Consider the following 25,076-nt stretch of genomic DNA (forward strand, 5'->3'; position numbering starts at 1 on the left):
TAGAGAGGTAAGACAAAAGATCCACCACGGCTTTTCAAAACTAATACTAATCTGAGAGAACTGTGACTCCAAAGCAGATGGTGCATCCCAGTTTTATACTACTGTATATGCCTGCCTTCCCAGAGGAGCTCCTTAATTTCCTTAAATTTGAACACACAATCCTTTTTCCTTAAATGTATTGCTGGTCTCTTCAGTGCTAAAAAATACCTGTTAGGTTTCAGTACTCAAGAATTAGACTCAAATTTCTGGAGATCTCACCTATTGAAAAGTGGACCTTGCTGGCTTTGTCTGTTTTGTAAGTAACGTGAGACTGAGAGGCATCATTTCTGCTTTAGTGAAGGACAGGTGATAAGTGGGTAGTTTTTTATGGACAATCCAACACCTGCTGACCTGATCTGGGGGTTTTTGAACATGTACAACTCTCCAGACTTACTGGAGCCACTCGGCAGGTGGGTCTGCCTTTGTATTCCTTGGCTTCTGAACTGTGCTTCCATTGTTTGACTCTGGTTAATAACTGTCCTGTATTGGCTAAATGATGTCAGTCAGGCTGTCATAATCCAAATTGGTATAACTAGTACTGTATATGACTGACCAATGACATGGTTTATGCATATGTTTTTCTGTGTATGTACAGTATGTGGAAATATGCAATAATAATAGTAATGATGATGATGATAATGATGAAGAGAGTTAAATGAACACTATCGATCAATTGATTCCACCTATTGCAGCTTGGACAGGACCTTTATTGTGTTTTACATAATGCATGTTGATGTTACCTGCAAAAGCCTGTGGTAACATAATCTTTTTTAGCTTGACTTGAAATTTAGGGGAAGTCAGCAGTGCCCTTAAGTAATGTTAGGGAAGGATGGTGAAAAGATGGCTCTTCAGAACCATATCAGGACAATAACACAGCATCAAAAGTAATCAAATGGTGGACAAGCTCTTGCTGATTGGAAGGGAAGTAGAAATCTGACAGAAAGTTGGCAGAGATGGCTCCATGACTCCACAGTTATACAGTACTGCAGACGTGTTGTGATTCACAAAATATTTTAAGTTTAAATTGTAATTGTGTTAGCTTAGTGACTACTGATTGACCGTCTTGTTTTCTGAAGTTCAACAGTCCAACCTTGGGTTCTGTACAGCATATACTGTAACAAATTATTTTACTTTTGTTATATTTTACATTGAATTTACATTGCACTTTAGTTTTCAAGTTGTAACCATTTTAGGTGACCTTGTAATCTTTTAATAAAATACAGTTTTTCAGAATTTCTAGCATTGTATGCTATAAAATGCCCTTTATCATGTGTTGTAATCTACACAGTTATGATGCTGATTATAATGTGGATATTGAACTCAAACCACGTAGAACATAAACGGTATTGTTTTTGTGTGCAGAATTTTCTCTCCCTCTCTCTCTTTCTATGATTAAGGATGTAACAGGCGGCTGAGAAATGAGTGGAAGGCAAACAGTACGAGCCTCCAAGCAGGACAAAGTGCAAGCAGAGGGATGGTGAGGGGTGAGGTATTGCTCACATGCGGTTAACTCTAGTGCGGTTCAGGTAATGAGAGAGAAGACTTGATCCCTCCCACGTTCTCACTACAAATCAGTCTCCCAGGGCCGTGTAGCACGGAGGCAGTCTGAACGCTGCGACTCACAACAAGACCTGGAATCAGCAGAACAAGCGCAGCTAATAGAGCTGTCCCACCTCTTGCTTCTTCGAACGCATTGTGTGCGTGCTTTCTGTTTTATTTTAGATCTTTTTTTTTTCTTTTCCTTCCTGTGGGGAGCAAGGAAGACCACTGGGGCTGAGGATGGGGAAGAAAGCCAAGAGAGGCTGTGATTTTAAGAGCTTTTTCAAGAAAAACTGGCTCCTGATCACCACGGTGGCTGCCGTGATCCTAGGTAAGCCTTCTGTTTTCAGCATGCGGCGCATGAAAGAAGGGCTATTGTCAGACAAATCCCTGCCAGCTGTCTCTCTCTTGCAGTCTCTTCATCTGCCTCGCTCCATTTCACTGCGCCTGGCGCTATTCAGGACTGCAGTGAGGCAGGGAGTCTGCTTTGTTAAGAACAGCCCATGACATCTTCCCAAACACTCTCCTGTCTGATCTGGGATCGCAAGCATGACGATGATGCAGAGGCATAGTGTCCACAGCTCAGATGCTTATTACTTTTTATACAGATATAGATATAGTTCCATATACAGTAGATAAGGAACTATATCGAGCTGACCGGAGTGCGGGATCAGCAGTCCATTAGCATCCTTTCTTCCTGAAGCTGTCAGGGCAGAAGCCCAGCATCCCATCATACATGTGAGTCTCAGCACACATGCACAGCTTTGGTTAACTGTTTAGACTACCAGGAAGCCAGGCATTTACCCATTGCAAGAACTGTGTCACACTGTGTGGTTTGGGACTAAATCCTTCTGGTTGGTCTAACACAGTAAACGAGTAACAAAATTACTATAATTTTGAGGTTACATTTAAAACACCTGTTTTAATCCTCATATATCTATCTGCCTCTCTATACTTTTGTAGATTTTCTTCATGCATATTCAACAGAATGTAACAATGCATCTGTTGATTAATTGCCTTTAATTCGGGTTATTGATATTCGCAGTGAGGCTGCAATAGATACAGCATGGCAGGGATTATTTATCATGAGACAAACAGCTTTATTAGGACAGGTTATTTATGGCAAGTCATGAATGTGGAGAGTTTGCATATTTAGATATTTATTTTAAAAGATTAAAGTATGTGGGAGGTGGGGTGTTCAAGGGCTTAGAATTTCAACTTAATATTTAATACAAACAAAGTTTAACACCTAAAAATTGAACAAAGTCAGAACTATTGTAATATTCCTCAAATTTATTTCTCTAGCTTAGTAAAAAACATTATGAGGTATATCCAGTATGTTGTGAATTTTGCATAGATTACAGTAGTATCACTGGAATGTAATATTACACTTGGTAGTTATATATAATAATATTATTCTTGCTAGTTGTACTTTTAAAGATTTTCTTTATCTTTATGTGGACATGATTTATACCAACCAATATAACCTTACCTCCTGACAAGGTTTCAGGAAGATTTTTCTGTAATTAAAGGTGTTCTATAAAAACCAGGGTTGCTTTAACATTATGGCTGGTTTTATGACATTTTCTGTGGCTTAACAGTTTAGTCAAAAAGAACGTAGTTCCCCCAAAAAAGAAGATTGTGGAGAGTCTTTGGGCCTTAACCATTGTGCCTGGAGACAAGGCAAGACCTCTTAGACAAACCAGGATGTTGTTCCATTAACAGTGGAGCTGAGAGACGAAAGAGGGGCGTTTGTGTGATGAACCCTGGGAAATACTATATACTGTACAGCCCCATTTTTATACCCTAGAGCCATTGATTTGCATTTGATTGATTGCTTTGATTTGGGAGACTCCATTTCGTGTTTGTACTACTAAACAGACACTTTACTTACAGTGCATGAAGGATCTATTTTGGGAAATTGTGTTTTAGATATGTTTTCAAATGTCTGAACCACTTTCTTCTTCACTTTATGTTGATTGCTTCAAAAATGACCACATCATCTTTTCATCCTTTTAATTTAGTCTTTATTCCAAAATATTATTTTAAGAATTATAATAGCTGGTCTAGAAAGGTGATTAGTTTCTGTTTGTACAGTACCTGCTATGATTATAAAATCTCCACGTTTTACAGGAATGAAGGACAAATACCACAATTGCTGGTTCTTCTTCCTCAATCAACATTCCTTGTTAATTGTTAATAGATTTCCTACTTAATGTTTCAAAAGCAGGTAATGACATCAAGAAGGGTGTTAACCTTCCAGTTGTAGTGTAGGAGTATGATAGATAGTACTGTTACCTACAGGACAGAATCAATCATGAATATTGCAAGGGTAATACAGCACTAATAGATTTTTTGCGGGTGTTACTGTATGTGGAAGTATATCGCTCCTTTCAAATGACAATTTGTGAGCTAGACACACTGTAAGTGACATGCACTGAGGCTATTGCCTAAAATGTGCATTTTACAGTGAGATAGCCTACTGAAATAAATCACGTTACTACAGGATGACCGATTGCTAAAAAACATTTTCTATGACAAACTGGCGAAAAAAGAAACAAATAAGAGGACACAAATAGAAAGAAAGATGTGGGAGTGCACTTCAGTACTAAAGACAGGAGGCACTTCGTTAATCAAAGAGGTGTGGGAGTGTGGAGCAGGCTGCACAGCCATGTTGTTGAAGCCAATATCCTGGCCTCTTTCAAGAAGTGGCAGGTTGAGATTTTTGGATCAAATAGCTGCTGAGCTTTGAACAGTTTAGATGGCCTAAATGACCTCCTCATGTTTTCTCTTATTCTCATTCCACCTTTCTTAGTTTTTCATGTGAATGTGCTCCTTTAGGGAATGTGAACTCAAGACCCTTGTGCTGTATTGGCTATAAGAATCTGCACCGTGTTGAAATCGGTTGATTCGCCTGGCATCACCGAAACCATATAGTGTTAATCAAACATTTCAAAGTAAATTAAAAGTATGGCTGATTATTTATTATTTATTCTTTCTTCCACTGATGGATCTCTCCTTTTAATAAAAAAAAATCATCCAAAAAAGATCAGTACGGATATATTTGTACAAAATATATAGAAAAATCCCTGTTTTTCTCAACAATTTCTGCTATTTCTGTCAGAGGAGATGATCTGCTTTCCAGCTACCACGTTAATAAATTGTTAGAAATTTGTCTGGTGGTGAGTCTGGAAAATAACTATTATTATATATACTGTAACTGGATGACACCAAATGTTTTGCCATTGGCTGTTAAATGTATAATCCTAACACAAGTTTAAATACTGTATATTAATAACAAACAATTATAGTTAATAAAAAACACCCCCTTAACTCAGGAATGATTCAGAGTGTGGTGACATGGTTCATTTGTTTCCAGCACAGTTTAATGTCGCAAAGGAAACTGTGAATTCCATGCTGAGGGGTAAAGAAAAGACATTTTGGCTGTGGAGCCTTCTTCCAGTGAGCAGTTTAATGTTAGTGTCATTAACAGAAGAAAAACTTAAAACACAAAGGTAACACAAACTATGAAATACAACTATTATTTGAATAGTGTTTACTATTACTAGCAGGTTACTGAGTTAAGGCATTTGACAGTACAAACTGTCCTCAGTCATTCCCTCAAACATGGACCAGCCTCTTCTTGTTTAGGGAAGTAATGCAGACACTCTTCAATGGGACACTCTGGTCTCTAGAGCTAATTCTAAATTCACCAAACTATTTTCCTATAGCAGATACAGCAACCTGGAAATACAGACTCTGCCTGGTTGGTGATAAAAGGAAATAGACAACTGATCAAATTTAAGATCCTTTTTTTTGGTTAAATTTCAGTATGCAAAAATGCTTGGCAAGATTCAGTCCTCAATGAGCAGGCTCATATTTCTGGAGTTTTGGTCTGTAGAAAGGTAGAGCTCATTTACTGCACTCTTGCTTCTTCAGTTTTGGAGTTAGGAGGGACCCCCTTTGATAATAGGATCTCTTAGGCTGTCATTTCTTCCTTAGAGGACTTGTGATTGCTGGTTTATTTTCAAGGACACCCACAATTCCTGACCTGACCCAGAGTTTTCCAACCTGCTTCGTCCTCCAGATTTACTGTCTGTGCCTTCCATGGCACTGAGCTTCTGGGTCTTCCTGGCTTTTAGCCCTGGTTAATCATTGTCCTGTGTTCGCTAAATGGTGTCAGAGTGTTGAAGTGTTGTCATTATCGAAATTGCTACAAACAAGTATATCCCTGACTCATCACAATATTAAAATAAGTTTTGTTTTAAAGATGTTTCTCATTGTTGTACGGTTCACACAGTTCATATCTAAAGTCAGAGTGTGCTGGGAAATGACAATAGTGTGCTGGGAAAATTAACAGTTTTGTTAATTCTTGTAAAAACTCTGTTGGGCCAACATAACTCCTGCTGTCCTGCTACTGTACATATGGAGTCTGTCACTGGAAAAAATTGCAGTGAAAAGGACAACCTGTGCTTTAAAAATTCCAATAGTTCCTGTTTTTTTTAGTTCCACTCCTCAGTCGTTCTTCTGACTTCTTATTGCTTAGATGGGACATACAGTACAATAACTCTGCTAGTGGACAGTCAGCTCTTGTTCTGTTGGATGTGATGTGACAGAGTTTACAGAACCATCGCAAACTAATAACTTTGACAGTATTATAAATATGATCCACTACAATATGTATCGTATGCCCTCTTTTAATGCACTCTTTGTTCCAGGTCACCAGATTTCAACAAAGAATCCTGCAGTATACCACCAAAACATTCATAATGATGTAGTGCAAAAACCAACAAAAGGACTAAACACCTTATTGTTTTAGAACCTATGCTGTTGGTCACTTCAAGAATAATGGTAGCTTTACAGAATAGTAGAGTGGGGGTCTCCAATCCCGGACCTATACTGTAGATCCCCAGGCCAATTTTAGAGGTAGCCTTTAAATCATCGACTTAATTAAAATTGTTCATTAACAATAAAGAAATCAAAATTCCGTTCTGCCTTTTAAGGTCTAGAGTTCCCTCAGTTGAACAATAACTGGCATGTTTTCCTAATCTTTAAAAATCAGGTGATTCAGGGTGATCTACAGTATATGACCAACATTGTTTATGATTAATGGCTATGACTGGGGATCTCAAGAATCAGGGGTATCACTATCAGTAAAAACCTTGAGGTCACAGTCCTGGGGGAAGAGTGGCAAGCTGACATAACTTTTCGGTCTTTGTTTCTATACCTAATAACCACTTCTTGTTCAGCATCATGACAGCAATCTTTTGTATCCCAGCGCTTTTTTAAGATTAAAATCCTTCTACTGCGAAGTCTGTCCAACTATTAATTCCTTTTGTCACCTTCTGCATAACCCAGCTGTTTCAGAATGGAAGACTACTTTTCTGTGACAAAAAATATCTGCACCCAGTAGTGTAGAGCAGACTTCAAGCCAAGATATGAGTCAACAGCAACCAAGTTCTTGCAAAAACAAAGCTCTGTAATACAGTACAATAGTGTAACAAAATGAAAAACATAATGGTTAATAAGTAGCATAAACAATAAATTCCAATTCACAAATAAAACAATTGCTTAAAATGTCATGGGTAAACGCATTCACTTAATTAGGTTTATTATTTCAGTTATTGTGACAAATTTATAAACACTAAGTAATCACTGACATAAACTGCACTCTTCTGATTAGTTATCTTATAGTGATAAATGTTCATACAGTATAATCCAGACAATAACCTAATTGCCAGATAAACATTTGCCATGATGACAGATATAGTTTCTTTCACTGCACATGCAGTTTGTGTGGCCAGATTCAAACAAGAAGAAGGATCCAAGAAGAATCTGGCAGTGCAAAATGCTTTAGATGAAGTGAAGATATGTCCGAATGAATGATACCAAAATAGGGGAAAATCACACAACCTCTAATGTGACATTAGACCTCACACATAAACAGCTGCTCTGTGTCTCCTATGCATATGCGGCAAACCTGTGTACCAGTTGACTGCTTTTATTTTTACAGCCCATGAGAAGAACATCAAATTATCACAGAGGTTTATTCACAGTTTTACAACCCTCTGATGGCACCATGATAACAATACATGTCATACAGCCCCACCTTCAGCTTATGATCCCGGGAAAGGCTCTGTGTTTCTCTCCTGGTGCTGAACAGAGGTTTTGGTAATGAGTGCTCTTATGGATCAATTATTGAACCACTGAGCGTTTGTTTTATGGTCTTTGCAATACAATACACAGCATTTTAGCTATAAAAATGATAAAGTGATGGGTTTTATAAGGCACATTTTCTTTTGGATCCAATCTGGGTCAAAGTCTGCAAGAAGCTCCTTTTGGCAATCAAAGGAGATGATATATAATATTTTCAATAATTAATCATATGAATGCTATTTTGAATAATATTTAAACATGTGGATTCTCACAGGCTTGTCCTCTAACATTGTAAGGGCTGTTTAGTCCACACAGGGAATTTACTTTTACTGTAAGTTGCTTAGGTTTTACAGAAGTGATTTACCATAAACCCTATTTATCACTCAGCCCATAGATGTTGAAAAACAAATGTCTGCTCTTAAAAGAAGCTAAATCTGTTCATAATCCTGCAAGATTACTTAATGCTCTTCTTATTTCCTGGCTACAATGTTTTATTTGCTGTCTTGCGTGGTTCAAAATTATTTTAGCTCCAGCTGACTGAAACTGCAGCTTGCAGTTTGTTGACTAGAACAGAAAGCCCTGTTCAAGTAATACGCTGGCTCACAGTCAGAGATATACAGTATATTCAGTCTGGTGCTTGAATTTCACTTACTGTTTATGAGGCCCGTCTTGGCTCTGGACATTTACAGCTAAAATTCTATGCTTGTTTTCCTCTAACAAGCAAAGTGATTGTTCTAGCAGGAAACTCAGATTGTCATATTTTCCCTCCTACGACCAACACAGAACTCCAAAGCATGTATGTGCCAGTTCTGTGCCCCTAACCACATACTGTATTAGTCATCATGCAGATGAGTAACTAGTACTCACTCATTAGTTAACTAATAAACAGAATCATACAATGAATGGTAAAAAAGGAATTGTTAGAGGCATCTCTACCAATCAATGGTACTGACTGCTTGAATTTGACACCTTCCCCTAATCCTTCACCTGATTTCTTTCTCTTGACTGTCTGTGTGCCGTGCCCAGTTATTGCTAATAATCAGGCATGCTAAACATCAAATGCTCAGAGGGAAAGGTTACCTCTAAAGATGAGTCTAAGGTAGTAGTAATAATAATAATAATAATAATAATAATAATAATAATAATAATAATTGCTTAAACTTACATAGCACTTTTCTGGACACTCCACTCAAAGCACTTTATAGGTAATTGGGACTTCCCTCCACCACCACCAATGTGCAGCCCCACCTGGATGATGCGACGGCAGCCATAGTGCGCCAGAACGCTCACCACACATCAGCTGTTAGTGGGGAGGAGAGCAGAGTAATGAAGATGGGGATTATTAGGAGGCCATGATTGGTAAGGGCCAATGGGAAATTTGGCCAGGACCCTGGGGTTACACCCCTACTCTTTTTAGGGATTTTTTAATGACCACAGAGAGTCAGGACCTCGGTTTTACGTCTCATCCGAAGGACGGTGCCTGTTTACAGTATAGTGTCCCTCTCACTATACTGGGGCATTAGGACCCACAATGATGCAATGTACAAATATGGAATCATTAGTCAACACCTACTGTATTTTAACCAGATCTCCTGACTTGAACCATGAGATTGGTGAACCTTTTGTAGTTACTCAAACTTTACTAACATCAAAGGGTACCAGATATACTATATTCTTAAACTGGACAGTATAATTCTACCAATCCTCTTTGTGTAAAGGTTTAGTTACCATAATACAAGAAAAATATTGCTGCCATGGAATCTGTTAGACAAATAAAATGGTAAGGTATAACAGGTTGCATTGTTGAACGAGGTTGTGTAGTTTAAATCATCGCAAATGCAATTAATTAACAATTAATTTAGAATGCTGTGTTCAGTTTGGTCTCCATTGTATAAAATGTTGCTCTGTTTTTGTTGCTCTGAAATCAGTCCAGAGAGGAGAAACGAGGTATATTCAAGCTTAAAGATATGTCCTATACTGACAGGCTAGAGGAACTAAAACTTTTCAGTCTCTTGTGTTTTTTGTTCACCCGATTAAGCTGTCTGGTACTGCTATTTTGTTCTTTGAGTTCAGCTCAGACTTGACTGCAAGACAGACTGTGTACTCTTAAGATATGAAGTCAGGTCATTATACAGTAGGATGCTTCATCCTAGAATGTTGAATACCATCATTGTTGTCAACACCAAGATACCTGTATAGGTATTATAAACTAATAATAACTGTTTCATCATCCTTCTGGATACTTTAGCATTTGCTAAATGTGTCACCTCTAAAAGAAGTGCACTTATCAGGGCAAAAGTCCATTTTGATGTTATCACTGAAGGTTTTTACAGCAAGCAGAACCTTAGCTATCTGATACTAATCTTAACAGAACAGCTCGACGACATCCATATAAAGGAGGTGGCTAACTCAATGGTCATTATTTACTGCAAATTTGAGATCTTGCTTGTTTAGTATGTTGACTAATAATAATGCTAATGAAAAGACAAGGGAGATAAAAGGGCACCTTGGAATATACTTTGTATGATGGCAATGTTTCTTATTTTGATGCTACCTCTTTGATAGATTGAGTGTATTCTCTCTTCCATTCTTCAATTGATGTCTGTACAAACCAAAGTGGGGTTAATTATGTTGATGTTCATGATTATCAGTACCCATGTACAGTTTGTGGGATGTGGGATGATTTGAGCTGGTCATTGCTACAATCATGTTACTTTTTAAAAGCTGACTTTTACAGCCTCTGGAAGCTCATCGGCATCCATTTTGTTGGTCAAGATGTATTTTATTGATATGTAAGTGACTGCCCTCATTAGTTACTGTGACAGTGAGTATCTTCTTAGCAGCAGGCTGGCAAGTACAGTAATTGGATAACAGTTCTTGGGGTCCTTTGCCTTTTGATAGTAGGAAAGTAAGTCTGTTTTGTAGACACTGCTGGGTATCACTTGGATCTTTAATGATGTTATTTAGTGTCTTTGTGAGATCTTCATGTAAGTACATTAAGATTTTTAACTTGATGTGACCCAGAAGATACCCCAGTTGTGGGTTTTCTTGATGAACGATTATTTTACTAGTTGTAAATGAATTCTGTCCTTCTGTTTTTATTTTCCAGAATTACCATACTGTTTCGTTTTCTAAGTATTCAAAACCACAATTTTCCAACTTGCCGCTGAGAACGTGGTTCCTTGATGACACTTTGTTATCATTATTAAAACATTGCTGTGTTCTTTTCGAGATAAAGCCCCTGAAGATTTGTTTAACTCAAGTGCTTCCCTTGTTTACAATTATGTCAGCAGAGAAACTGATTGGTTTGCGAAGGAACTCACCACAAAAATGAAAAATTAGTATTTGGGTAATGAAAATAGAAAATAATAATTCATTACAATTATGTAGCGATTCATATCTGAAAGGATCCCAAAGCACTACATAGCTAAAATGTGACCCATTTCACCCACCTCTGAAATGTGGTTTCTTGGGTGGGTTGCCTTGGTTGCATGCTATACCAGACAATTTGAATTTCACTTTGCCTATCTCACTCTGTTTCACCATTATTAAAGATCATTAGTATGACTAATGAAGCAGGTATTATGCAATAAACAGTAGAAACAGAATTCCAGTGAGAGAGAGGTACTGCATGTTCTCCTCAGATAAGCTGTTTCTCTGAATGGACTGCTCAGTATTTGTCCTCATTCCTTTCGCAGGTATTGGACTGGGGGTCTTGGTACGCGAATATGCTTCTCTCTCTCACCTAAACAAGATTTACTTCGGCTTCCCGGGAGAGATCCTGATGCGAATGCTCAAATTAGTCATCTTACCACTCATCATTTCCAGCATGATAACAGGTATTGTAATCACAGCAGACTGGATATACCGGGGAGATGAGCTGAGGGGACATGGGCTATTTTTGGTTTTAATGGTTTACCTCCTACCCAGTTACATAAGCATGCTTTATTGTAAACTATTATAGGAAAACAATCAATCATTCCTTATTTTGCCTTAAAAGTAACGGCACACAGGCAAACAGTCTAAGGCCTTAGTCAATAATGTTGAAAAAAATGGCAAAGCACAATATAAATTATAAATTAAATCTATACTTTTTTTTTACTTTTACTTTAAAGGAGTCATTGTTAAAGTGAAGCCTTTTCACAATATTGTGGATTCGTATCCATATAACAGTCCGCTGTTTCTTCTTTTACATTGTGTGCTTTGTTCTTTCTGTCCTTTGGAACACTTTATCGAATGTCCCGAACAATGCCTCATTGTTCGTTCCTTTTGAAGCAGAAAAGGCTAATGGTCTCATTTCTAAACAGACAAAAAAAGTTGTTGGCAAGAAGCATCAACAGTATAATTGAAAATATATGTGTAATAATATGAAACTATGTAATAAATATTAATCACTGTATAAGATCCTAACTGTAACCTCTACTCACTGACCCTAGCCCACATTTTCAGAAAGTAGATAGGTATTTTAAACAACTTTCAAATGTAAAAAACGATAAGCCTGATGTTAAGAGATGGACGATTCGAGGAATGTTTTATCAGTGGAAAAAAAATATATGTTCGTTTGGAATTAAATGGCATTTTCTGTGAACATTCATACTATGCCACAATGTCCATTTTTACAGGAGTGGCAGCTCTGGATTCAGAGGTTTCTGGCAGAATTGGTTTACGTGCTGTCATATACTATTTTTCAACAACAATTATTGCTGTCATTCTAGGTAAGTAACACAGCCTTACCTTAATTACCTTATTGTGGCAGCCGTCATCACTGTGATAAACTAACCAGAGCCTTCTTCCCAAGAACCACATCAATGGCAGCTCATTCTGAATTGGGGTTCTGGAGCTCTTGGAGTTCTGCACTAATTGACATACGAGTATGATTGTGTGGAAGTCTCTATTCTTGAGCGGTATTTGCAGTTGACGTGCGCGTTGTAGAAAGTAGCCATTATGGTTTATCCAGGAAACAATACTGAGCCAAACTGGTCACGGATATCCCACTGTGATTAAGGCTGTAGGCAGGCATAATTAGCACCAGTTACTTTATAATCCCAGTGGAACAGATTAGGAGGGTCTTTTATAGCACATGGACCAGTGTAGATAGATCTGGAGAAAGATGGGTGTGTGTTAAAAAGTTATAGTTAAACAGTTATTTGGAATGGCCTGCCTCATTTCTAGTTAAGGATTAGTTTCTGAAAAGTATAGTTAGAATTATGATAAGGATTTAGGTTTTTGTTTGGTTGTCTTGATTTGGTACCAAAAGTATGCATTGGCTTGCTGAAAGTCGATATATATTTAATGGTCTGTCACTGAAATTGACAGAGAATTAATCCCACTACTTACACCATGGTTAATGGCTGTTGTTCACTTTAAATATTAATGACAAAAACTGCCTGGAAGTGAATGATGTTTTATTCCCATTTCAGGGAAGTTATCTTGATGTTCACTGCTGGTTAGAAATACTGTACAGTATGTTCATTAACAACCACTATCAGAACAGAACTCACAAATCACTGTATGGAACAATCATGAGGAACTTGCCTGTGCAGCTATCGCAGACTCAATATGTCAAGCATTTTTTTCCTGAGTGCTTCATCAAAATTGAATTCACAGAAGTGTTCCCTTTATTTTTTCTCTCTAAAGATAGTCAGTGGAAATAGTAGGCAAGATCTTTAGCAAATACAGACTGTTTCTAAATTATTTGCTTTGGTAGAACTATGTGGCCCCCAAATATTTCATTTATTGGCTTATTAATTTTTATGACTTACAAGGAACACATTTCAGGGTTATGATGTGTGTTTTCAAAAAGCAGAAGAATTTTGTTCGGCAATTCTGCTACAGAAGGGGTAAAGCTAATCATTACTTCTTGTAATAATATACAGCGACCTCCAAAAAATAATGAGATGATCCTTTGGAGGACACCAAAATATATTATACAGCAAAGTGTGAAGAAGGTATTGAAATCCACAGTTTGCTGAGGCTACCGAAAAAGCAGACTTTTCAAGCAGCTCTGCAAACATTACAGTTTACAGAAACTTTTGACTGCCTTTGTAGAAGAAAAGCTGTGTTAACACATATACTGTAAGTGATTTATTTCCATGTCCACACAGCATGGCAATGCCTCAAAACACAGTGTATGGCCAAATGTACCTAGAAGAAGACAATTTCCAGGTCTGAAACCAATTGAGCAAGAATGTTACATTCTGAAGAACAAATTAAAGACAGAGCACATCAAGAACAGACAAGAACTCGCAGTGGCTGAGAAGACTTTTGGCAAAGCATCTCAGATGTTACACAGAGTTGATGAGCTCAATGGGATGCAGACTTTACACAGTTATCGCCTCAACTGGGTTTCATGCTCTAACATTTACTTAATGTTAATGTGTCCTAATTTACGTTCCATTAAAGTTACTACTGTATTTAGAACACACAGTTGTTTTTGTTCTAATATAATCAAATGTATGGATGTAAAATCCCCCAAATCATGTATATGCTGCTTCATAAATCTATTTAATTTATATTTTAATATTTCTAATGAAAGAATCATGCTTACTTCATATAACTTTCATTATCAAAAATATAAATTGCTTAACTGAAATGCAAAAATATGTTTTAAATTTGCTGTCCCAATACTTTTGGTGGGCACTAAATACTATGTAGACTAGAGTATTTACTCTAGACGGCCATTTCTAACAGTGTTTAATATTAGCTTTACCAAAAGAAGAGATATATCTAGGCATCCTTCCAAATTTAATACTAGGTACGTAAAGTATTCATATGGTTATTTTTATTTATAGAGTTTTCACTCTCCCTAGGGATAGAATATTGTCGAGTTGTATTTACACCTTAAGATGTAAAAAATTACACCTTAAAATGTAAACTGCTTGGTGTGTGAGCCTACACTGCACACGAAAAAGCAGTTACTGAAACAAATTCCTAGATACATATTGCAACCAGTTGTATCAGGGAGCGTTTGTGAAGAGGCTTATGAACAATGAGCCAGTCAGGTGATTTTAGTGATTAATTCTCCTCATTTTTTTCAGGAATTGTTTTGGTTATGACTATCAAACCTGGTGTATCTCAGAGTGCTGAAGACATTGACAGGACTGGCTCAACTCCTGAGGTGACTACAGTGGATGCCATGTTGGATCTTCTAAGGTAGTGAACCTTCTCTTTTAGGACTGGTAAACTGGCAATTGCATCCCTGTTTTTTTGTCTTAAGAAGAAAATACACATGGAAAAAGTGCAGAGCACAAAATCATGAAGTGATAATGCAGGCCAACTATGCCTGCTGTAAGACATATTTTAATCTGTGTAACTAAAATTGGGTTGCTCTGTGGCAGTGTTGAGGCCTTGGGTTCAATTCTGGACTTGGGGTGCTATCTGCTTGGAGTTTGTACTGTATTTTCTTCCTGTGATTGCTTGCGTTTCCTCCAGGGGCTCTGGTCTTTTTCCACAACCCAAAAACATACTGGTAAGTTAATTGGCTTCTAGGAAAATAGACTCTAATGTGAGTGTGAGCCTCTCGTTTACAAAATAGAGGGTCCAGTTTGGCCCTATTTGGTTTTAATTCTGCTTTTTTAAAGTACTTCCTCGTACTCGTTCTCTATTTCCTGCTTCAGTGTGAATTATGAAGAAGTCAGAGTTCTCAAAGGCATTGACTAACTCAACCTGTTAGACTAAGGCATTGATTTGAATTCCCTGAGCAGTCTTCTCTGTTAAAAACCAAAAAGATTCAATTCCTTCAGCCCATCAGTATAGGACATTCCTCTTAGCTTGATAAAAACAAAAATAATATCCTTTACATTACACAGTACCTTTCATGGCACATAATGATTGTCAACGTGTTGTATAATAAAACCAAATACAAGAGACTAGTATATACAAATCAATCCAGAAAATTAAACAGAGTGAAATAATAATGTACAAAAAAAGAGCTGTAAAGACAGGTTTTGAATGTGTTGACTGACTGAGAGATCATTCCACAGCCTTGAAGAAACAGAACAGAAACCATAGTCTTTCTGAGTTTAGAGTTTTATAACTCTTATATTTTTTCACAGCAAGAAGAAGGCCAGAGTTTGAAAAGCACAATCAACACTTGAGTGTATAGAAGCTTAATAGTTCACTGATGTAGTCAAGCCATTTGAGCCCTCAAATGTGAGAAGCAATATTTTGAGTTTTATTCTGAATTAATCATTAAAGCGGTGAAATGAAGCTTTAGCAAGTGATATATAATAGTGATTTTTTTGGATTGGGTTACAATCAAAGCAGCTGTAATGCTACAGCCTGTAACTTAAGAAGGTTTGGGTACACCAGCATGACTGCATTATGATAATCAAGCCTGTAGTTGTTAATACTATTAGAATTTGCATGATACAGGTGCGATCCCTGAAAAGACCACTGATTTTGTCCTACTCTTCAACTTGTCTCCAAAGTCTTTGTTTTTGTTTCAAACGGAAAGGTTGTTGTATATACCGATGTCTTTTCTCCCAGTCCGAACAAAACAATTGCCTCTTCGTCTGCCTTTGCAATACGTTTGTCCACTCTTGTCTGTTCTACACGGACACCTTGGCACCAGAGAGACAGCATACTGTCTTTAGCTCAAAGTCTTTGATACGTAACTCAGTTGCAGTGTTTCTAAGAACTGAGTCCCCAACAGCCACAGCATCCCTGTTTTGGTGTTACTGGCACTGATTAAGGTGTAAAGACTGCTTTCAGGATTTCACAGTCTGTGATTAGGGTACTCTGAGAGATGTTGCCTTTAATATCTAATTCTTGACCATCTGTTACCAGGTCGTGATGTGGAACAAACCTGTTTGGTGATATAAGGTTAGGGGGTGTTTTAAAGTTAGGCAAAAAAAAGGCTGTTTTTCTTCCCTTGACAATCAGGAGCCAGCTCCTCTTTCTCTTCCTTTTCAGTGAACTGCTTTGGAAACCTTTTAGTTTTAACAAATTAACCATTTTTTTTTATCTTTGCCATTGCCTACTGTAGGTGATACTGTCTGGGTCTGTGAATCACAGCTTGCCAAGCATTGCTCTAATTGAAGTGGGGCCAAAAGACTCGGAGACAAGAATCAATGAATTTCATAATCACTCACATCCCACATTCCACTTTATCACAGAGCAATCAACAGAACTGTGATTTGTTTTTGTTATGCAATAGACTAATCAAATAGAAGATTTGAGCACATATCTTAGTGCGATGGATGTACCGTACCTTTACAGCTGATACTTTATTCCCAGAAAAAAACATAACTTCAAAACATTAGTAGCATAAAAGAGCCTTAAAACAAACTGCGGAAGTTATTTAAAACACTTTGCCAGGTGGCTTTGAGGAAGTGATTGTGAAAAACTGGAAAACTGGATGTGATGAAACTCTCTTTCCAACGGAAGAGGTCTGCTAAAAGTTAACCATAAGAGGATAATGTGCCCACATTCTAATGTCAGATAGCTTTCTACAGTAGTTCCAGACTGGGAAACTGGGAGGTATTTCCACAGAAGGTGTCTTCTGTCTCTGAAAAGCAAAGGCAATATTGACTCAGTATTTAGAAACTGTTTAACACTGGGCGTTAAACACTTAAGTTGAACTGTTTTATGATTGTTACAGCCTGACATAGGAAAATCTTAGAAAAGATTAAGCACTGTTCCATCTGGAACCAAAATATTTTTTTATCTTCTTATAGACTGTGTTGATCTAGTTAGATATCTAAATGGAAAATTTCATTATTATCATTACTAGTAGTAACATTGTGAAGTTTAAAATGAAAGGTGTGTTTTAAGATATATATTGAGAGATATTTGGTTCCAATACTCATTTATTGTGCTTTTAATTCTTCTCAATGTACTGTATAATCAATTAGCAAAATTATTCATTCTCTTAGTGATATACAACTGGTGGCTATTAAGCAAAAATGTGTTTTTATTCATATTTGTCCATTGTGTCATACTGCTGAGGTGTAAGAAAAAATACATTTGGATGAATGTTTTATTTATTTTAATCAAAAGTTCTATTTTCTATAAAATTGTAAATAAATACTGTTTAATAGTCCTACATTTTTACATTTGCTGTGTTACTTTTTAAATAGGAATATGTTTCCAGAAAACCTAGTCCAGGCCTGCTTTCAACAGGTAAGATGTTTTAAACTATTGGTTTTCTTGTTTATTATTTCTAAGTTATATCACCCAAATTGTGGACGGCACAGTGGTGGAGTAATTAGCATTGCTGCCTTGTAGAACTAGGGCCCAGTGATCAATTCCTGGGGTACTGTCTGTATGTTGTCCCTGTGTTCACATGGATTCCCTGCAGGTGCTGTAGTTTCCTCCCACAGTTTAAAAACATTCTGGTAGATTAGTTAGCTTCTGAGAAAATCTGTCCCTGGTTTGCGTGAGTGTGTGCAGGTACCCGTGTTTACGTGCCCTGCGATGGACTGGTATCCTTCCCAGGGTGTGCCCTGCCTTGTGCCTGTTTCTTGTTGGGATACAGTAGGCTCCTGCTCCCCACAACCACGTATTGGATAAAGTGGCTAGAAAATGGATGAACGAAATTGTAGTTGGATGCCAGTTCAGACACAAGGCACTGACAGTTTATTTTGACCCAGTATACGTTGAAGGTTAAATTACTGTACATACTACGGGCCTCATTCATAAAACAAACTAATGTGATTCAAAAAAAAAAACATCCAAGGTAAAGACAATGGAAAACATTGACAAACACACCATGACAAGAAATACCTGAAAGTATAATATAGTGTGTGTGTATGTACTGTAGAAAGAAAATGAGCCATGCCCATTTACATCTGTGGCTAAACTTGCTAAATGATAATAATAATAATAATAATAATAATAATAATAATAATAATAATAATAATAATAATAATAATAATTGCTTACACTTATATAGCGCTTTTCTGGACACTCCACTCAAAGCGCTTTACAGGTAATGGGGACTCCCCTCCACCACCACCAATGTGGTGACCCAGTTGCAACCCAATGATCTCTCAGGATGAGGAAAGATGGCACTAATGAACATAGTAGGCTTTACTAATTATAAGCTGTGCCTTAAACTGTGTGCTTCATGATCCTTCTTATGAAAAGTTTCCATGCAGCCTGGTCTAACTCCTTGCCAACAGAGAAAAATGCTCTTATGAAGAAACAGTGAAAAATCAAAAGTCCAGGGGCTGAAGTATGGCCATAGCCAGAAAAATATTTTATAGACATAAAATTCTGAAAATTACATTTTAAATATATCTCTTCCAACATGGAACAGGGTAAAAGTCAAAAGAGACTAGAATTATATTTTAATCAATACAGCTTTTTAAACCGATTAGAGCTATAGACACTTGAAAAAGGGAAAAATAAGGAATTTTCTGAACACTTGGTTAGTACAGTAAGTAGCAACTGGGTCAAATTGTACACCTGCCTAAAACAGAGAAAAATAAAATTAATGAGGCAACCAGAAGACTTTGTGGTTGAGTATTGCACTTATTTGTACATATCAATATACAATTATAATAATAATATATAAATAATTGTTTTTATTGTTTTTGCAATGAAATGCCTTGATTATGTTTGGTGATAAAAGAAAATTAATGAACTGGTTGAAATGTGAAACCCCTCATTTCCACACAATGCACTATTCTCGAGTGTTATAAGAAGGCTTATAATAGATCACATACATTTTTAAATGCCTTTTTTGACATTCAGATGCATCTTACTGGACAGTGTTCACATGTCTTGTGTTACCTTTTTTGGAACATTTGGTGAATGAGGCCCTTTTAGTGTACTAACTAACATGAAACGTGGAGATTATGTACAGTATATTTTAGTTTTCTTTCTTTCTTATCATTGTACAGTATTCATGCACTGCAGTGCACCAAATCTCAAGCAACAGGCAGTGATGCTTTGCTACAGATATCTAACCTCTGAGCTTTGTTATTGCAGTATAAAACAAAACGCTCTGAGTTAAAGCCTTCAAATAAACCTGAACAAAACACCACTGCTGCTCCTCCTGTAACAACTGTCATGGCAACCACTTTACAAGAGGTGAGTATCTTTCAGGGCTTTTTAACATCACGGCCTGGAGACTTCAAAAGTACCCAAGTGTTCTTCAGGAAGAGCGCGGATTTAGAAAAACAAAGAGAGGACACAATTTTGTTTTTCCCATTCATATGTATACCTGCTTAATTCACACTGAGCAGTTTTTTAAAGGGGAACTGCAATGCTACAGTATTTTCATATTTCAGGGTTCGAAAGATTCTTAATTGATGAGTGCATTTCAAACTACAATAAAAGTAAAACGAACACAGTAACTTGTAAAAACCTTCAATTTACATCACAAAATAGACAAGATTTCCTGGTGTGTACAGCACCGTGTTCTGCAATTCAGAATGAGGCAACACAATCTCCGGTGACGTGATGCAGCCCTATAACATTGTAAAGAAGCAGGGTTGTGAATACGTCTCTTTTAATTCAATAGACATATTGCTTTCGATTTTGAGACAGTTTTACCGACAAATACTACTTACTCGTTAATTTTGCATGCATGTTGGAACATTTTTGTGGTGAAATCCCTGCTCCACAACCTGTATTTATTCGCTCGTACTGTTCAACACATTACATTAGTCATTACGGAGACTAGTGAGTAGGAAGGACCTCATCTCGCCGTAATATATGGGAACTCGAATATGTGTTTGTGACAATGTGGCGACTTACAGTACTTTCACAAATTTCATGATTTTGTGCTTAATCTGAAATTTGTAATTTATTTCTATGTTGTCAATGTATTTCGTCACCGAGGTTTAATAAGGGCTTTGAAAATTGGGACTGCAGTTTCCCTTTAATTACATACCGATTCATCTGGATCACAAGTACTGGATGTACAGTGGAAAAAAAATATTTTTTTATCAAAAATTGATAATGAAAAAATTGAAATAATTCTTTTTTTGTGTACAATATCTCCCAAAAATCCCCCCCCCTCCCCTCCTTCACCCAAAACATTGTCAAACTTCTTGTTTTCCATTTCCCTGCTTTTCAGAACATAACCAAGGACTACACAATAGTGGGTCTGTACTCTGATGGGATTAACGTACTGGGTCTCATTGTCTTCTGCCTGGTATTTGGACTTGTCATCGGACAGATGGGAGAGAGAGGACGTATCCTAGTGGAGTTTTTTGATGCACTGAATGAAGCTACCATGAAAATAGTTCAGGTCGTGATGTGGTATGGCCTTTCTTGTCTCAGATATTCAAGATTCCAAATGTCCAGTACTATGAGTGCACACCAATAACCTTGTGTGTATACTGTATATTCCTTCCAGACATTTGTTTCAAACAAAAGCCCCAAAATATTGTTGAATCTAAATTCATAAACTTGCAACTGTGCAGATTTTTTTCTCTCACTTAAATGCCAGTTAGTATGATTGACTCAAATAATGGGTGTAAAACAGAGGTGGGTACAACTGTCCAATTGTACCTTTCAGCAATCATAGTATTTTGAAAAGCCCCTCACACCAGCCTCTTTGTGTTAAGAATGCTTTAATTTTCAAGGAACAGCGTTTTAACTTGGTTTTATTTTGACTGATTTTGTGTTTGTAGTTATATGCCCATTGGAATAATGTTCTTAATTGCTGCCAAGATCATTGAAGTTGATGACTGGGATATCTTCAGAAAGCTTGGACTCTACATGGTGACTGTGCTGAGTGGGTGAGTTACTGCTTATTATTACATGTAAACTAGTAGATGATCAAATTGAACTTGGTGTTCCAGTATTTAGTGAACTGTTTACCATATTCTCTGTCTTTCACATAAACTCCTACACGTCTTGAACCATTTTGAATTTGGTTTTCCAATTTGTGCTGTCCAACAGTAACCACAACTCACAGATCTCTACCTGGTCTCAGGCACTTACCTAATTGTGATTATTATGGAGGATGTTGGTGGCTTTTGTTCAGTGTAAAATAAATTTGTCATAGACAATGTTATGATATTAGAATGCCACATTTCCTGTTTTATCTCTATCCTTGTCTAGTTTACTACAATTTGGTTGTAGAATTTAGCAATGGAAATGTATCCTAACTGATAGAATGGTTCTGTCTCTTTTAAAAGCCACATTAACAATATTGTAAAGATCTTGTACTTTGTAGCACCGTTTGAGGCATGCCAAAACGTTTGTCCACGCAAACTGAAAATATAAATCACAGAACGATTAAGCAAATCGGTGGTTTACGAAGGGAGCTACTGTAAGTGAATGACATCAAGCATATTAAAGGCATTTGAGTTCCAGGCTACTTACCACATACTTGAAGACACGATCTGTTGAGTACCATGAATACTGTACTGTACAATGAATCTCAGTTTCAGTGGCACCTACACTTTGCATCTGCCTATGCATTACCAGGCAAACACAGTGGGCATTGATGAGCTTATCTGAGACAGGGCAAACATTGAAGGGTGAAGCCAAAGACTTAATAATACAATATAACACTAGATATAATAAATAAAGGGTGAGAGACTTAATAAAGCTACACAGTCAGATGGGTGAAGCTGATACCCTGGCTTCCTTCACAAAATGGCTGGATGTAATATTTGGATCAATTATCTACTTGCAACCCAAAAAACAAGATTAGCTAATGGACTCCTCTCATTTGTAGCCTTTCCTTTTTAACACTGTCATCAGTTCAAACCTCCTGGTGGTGGTGAAGGTTTAGTGCTTGTGAAATTCACAACAGATACTGTATTTTGCTTTAACACTATAGTGCCCTTGAAAGCATTTATCGAAACTGGGGCTGCATATGCTTGCCCTCGCCTTAAGGAGTGTGTCAAAATTGACCCTCAGACTCGCTGATCTGCTAAACTTTAAAACAATCAGCTATTTACTGTGTCTCCTAACAGCTCTGAATTGGGGAGTGCACTGCTTTTATTGCTTTTTCAACTGATATGAGGTCAAATGGTCCTTGGAAAAGTGCAATTACTTCCAAAGAAACTCTTGGGTATTTTGAAAAGCATTAAATACTGTAGGAAAAAAAGGAAGAGCCAATAAACACAAAATAATTTAAAAACATTATCATAGCTTTTTACAGGAGAGGATGTAAGCTTGCATGTGAAGCTCTCAGGTGATCTGGTGAACTTAGAGTCCTGCTGAACTCCAGCCAATCAAACTCAAAGAGCACAACAGGCCTGGCTTGCCATTACTTTTACTAAAAAGCACCCACAAAAAATGTTTGCCTGGAATGCTTTTAATCTGCCTCACTTGTTCTTTTTAATACCCCCACCTCCAAATTTTGGACTGTTTTTCTGGCTTGCATTTGTTAGAAATTAATTACCTGGGCAAACCTTTAGGATATGCATTTTCATTATGGCTTTCACACAAACACTGATGTAGGGTTAGCTTGCTGCATTGATTCTATTGTTATCTTCATCTGTTGACAGGACAGCGGATGAAACATGCCACTTCAGAACTGTGATGGGGCTCTCTTTAACTTTTAGGTCATAAAGTGTGGCCACGTTTTCAGGAAGCATTTAAACATTCTTAATGTATGAAGTGTCTTAGTTGAAGAAGATATGGATTTTGATATGGATATGGAAGATATGGATTCTAGCACTCTGAAGTTTAGTTTTGGATGGTTTTTAATAATGTCCAATTTCCTTGCACGGTACTAGTTTCTTCCCAGTACTCTCCAACAGTTCGATAACGTATCCCACACCCAACTATGCTGGGTTATAATAGGTTACTGTAGTCCACTGGTAAACCTCCAACCGGCTTCCACTAAAGCCCTAGGGCTTACAATGGCCTTTTCTAACAAAACTGGACTTTTAATCTTTCTCTAACTAGTGAAGACCTGTTTCCAATACAGACTTATCAGGGTGGATTTTGTGAAGTTAAGGAGTTTCGTTGACTATAACGTGGATGACGTTTCTGTTTTGTCCTCTTCAGACTTGCCATTCATGCTATTGTGTGCCTCCCACTGCTGTATTTCATTATCGTGAGGAAAAATCCATTCACATTCGCGCTGGGGATGGCCCAGGCTCTGGTGACTGCGCTTATGATCTCCTCCAGGTAATGCCGGGAAAACTTTATAACTTAAATTCATAACTCTGTAGTGATAACTGAAATGAAGAATAAACCAACTGTTATTAAATGATAAACTTGACTAACTTTCCATCCTTGTGCAAGCTTATGAAATCTATGAAGCTTCTGAGTTGGGTCTTCGTTTGGGTGAACTTCTGCTTGAATAATAAAGAACAGTTTGTGAATCAAATAATACACACAAGTGATGAGGAAAACATGCCTGCTGTTATCTGAATGAGTTGAAAGGATTCATTAAAGAGTGTCCCAGGCAAACGTAGTCAAACAAGAAAAAACATTCTATACAAACATTGATTAGAAGATTGATAGCTGCACATTTAGCTATTTTGTGCACCTTGCCATCCCTTTATATGTCACTTTTCCCTACTAAGATGTTTAGGCTTTCATTGTAATGAATTGCAAACCTCAAACCTGCCTCACAGCTGCAGGACTCTGGGTTCAATTCTAGGCTCAGCTGTCTATCTGTGTGGAGTTTGATTTTCTGCCCATGTGGACATGGCTTCTCACCAAGGTGGTCTGGTTTCATCCTGCACCATAGACATGAGCTGACAAGATTTGATTGACTCAATCCTTGAGGATTTACACCTCTCTGACACTGGGTGGATGGTCTCCTTAAACTCTTCAGAATTCACTGTTAATGAATACTACTCTCCAAAGCTGAAAAACATGAATTTTGTGCTGGCTCAAATTACAGTATGTGATGTTTCATCCTCAGCTCTGCAACACTGCCCGTGACCTTTCGATGCGCAGAAGAAAACAACGGGATCGACAAGAGGATCACACGATTTGTGTTGCCAGTCGGTGCCACCATCAACATGGATGGGACTGCTCTCTACGAAGCTGTGGCCGCCATATTTATTGCTCAGCTGAACAATTATGCACTGGATGTTGGTCAGATTGTTACCATCAGGTAAGGGACCAAAGTCTTTGAGCAGCTGGTATTGGGCACTGGAATGGTTTGTGTAGAATCTCTGCACAAAAGTCTCCAGACGGAGCTCAGGAGTTGTGGGGTCCTCTTAAATACGATGTGTACGGATAAACCCTGCATGATTGGGATGCGGCTTTTCTGGATTAAGGGGCGCATTCAAGAAACCTGTTGACTTGCCAGAAAGTTTTGTTTTTATTTGTTGAAGGTATTCTAAGACTTAGCTCAATCTGCTGACACAATGGAGATTTAGCTTGGCTCAGTGTTTTAATTCACATGAAACATGGAAGGGATTGCTGCAAACTGTTTACAAATGCTGTTATACACAATCTGAGCTTGT

General features: G+C 37.5%; 1 protein-coding gene across 3 annotated transcripts in view; it reads left to right on the forward strand.

Moving 5' to 3' along the window:
• The first annotated feature begins 1,446 nt into the window (after positions 1-1,446).
• LOC148677733 (excitatory amino acid transporter 3-like) overlaps positions 1,447-25,076 on the forward strand; it is a 41,826-nt gene continuing 18,196 nt past the window's right edge. For 2 of the 3 annotated variants that reach the window (XM_088624876.1, XM_088624867.1), the window contains exons 1-10: positions 1,447-1,909; positions 11,433-11,573; positions 12,357-12,449; positions 14,772-14,886; positions 17,814-17,856; positions 19,669-19,770; positions 20,762-20,946; positions 21,321-21,428; positions 23,659-23,781; positions 24,527-24,721. In XM_088624876.1, the coding sequence (XP_088481002.1) occupies positions 1,819-1,909; positions 11,433-11,573; positions 12,357-12,449; positions 14,772-14,886; positions 17,814-17,856; positions 19,669-19,770; positions 20,762-20,946; positions 21,321-21,428; positions 23,659-23,781; positions 24,527-24,721 (1,196 nt within the window). In that variant the 5' untranslated portion in view covers positions 1,447-1,818. The remainder of the gene's footprint in view (positions 1,910-11,432; positions 11,574-12,356; positions 12,450-14,771; positions 14,887-17,813; positions 17,857-19,668; positions 19,771-20,761; positions 20,947-21,320; positions 21,429-23,658; positions 23,782-24,526; positions 24,722-25,076) is intronic. The other variant, XM_088624859.1, reaches the window with a different exon arrangement.

This window comes from Lepisosteus platostomus, chromosome 1 (genome assembly GCF_059453375.1).
Source record: "Lepisosteus platostomus isolate fLepPlt1 chromosome 1, fLepPlt1.hap1, whole genome shotgun sequence".
NCBI classification, from domain to species: domain Eukaryota; kingdom Metazoa; phylum Chordata; class Actinopteri; order Semionotiformes; family Lepisosteidae; genus Lepisosteus; species Lepisosteus platostomus.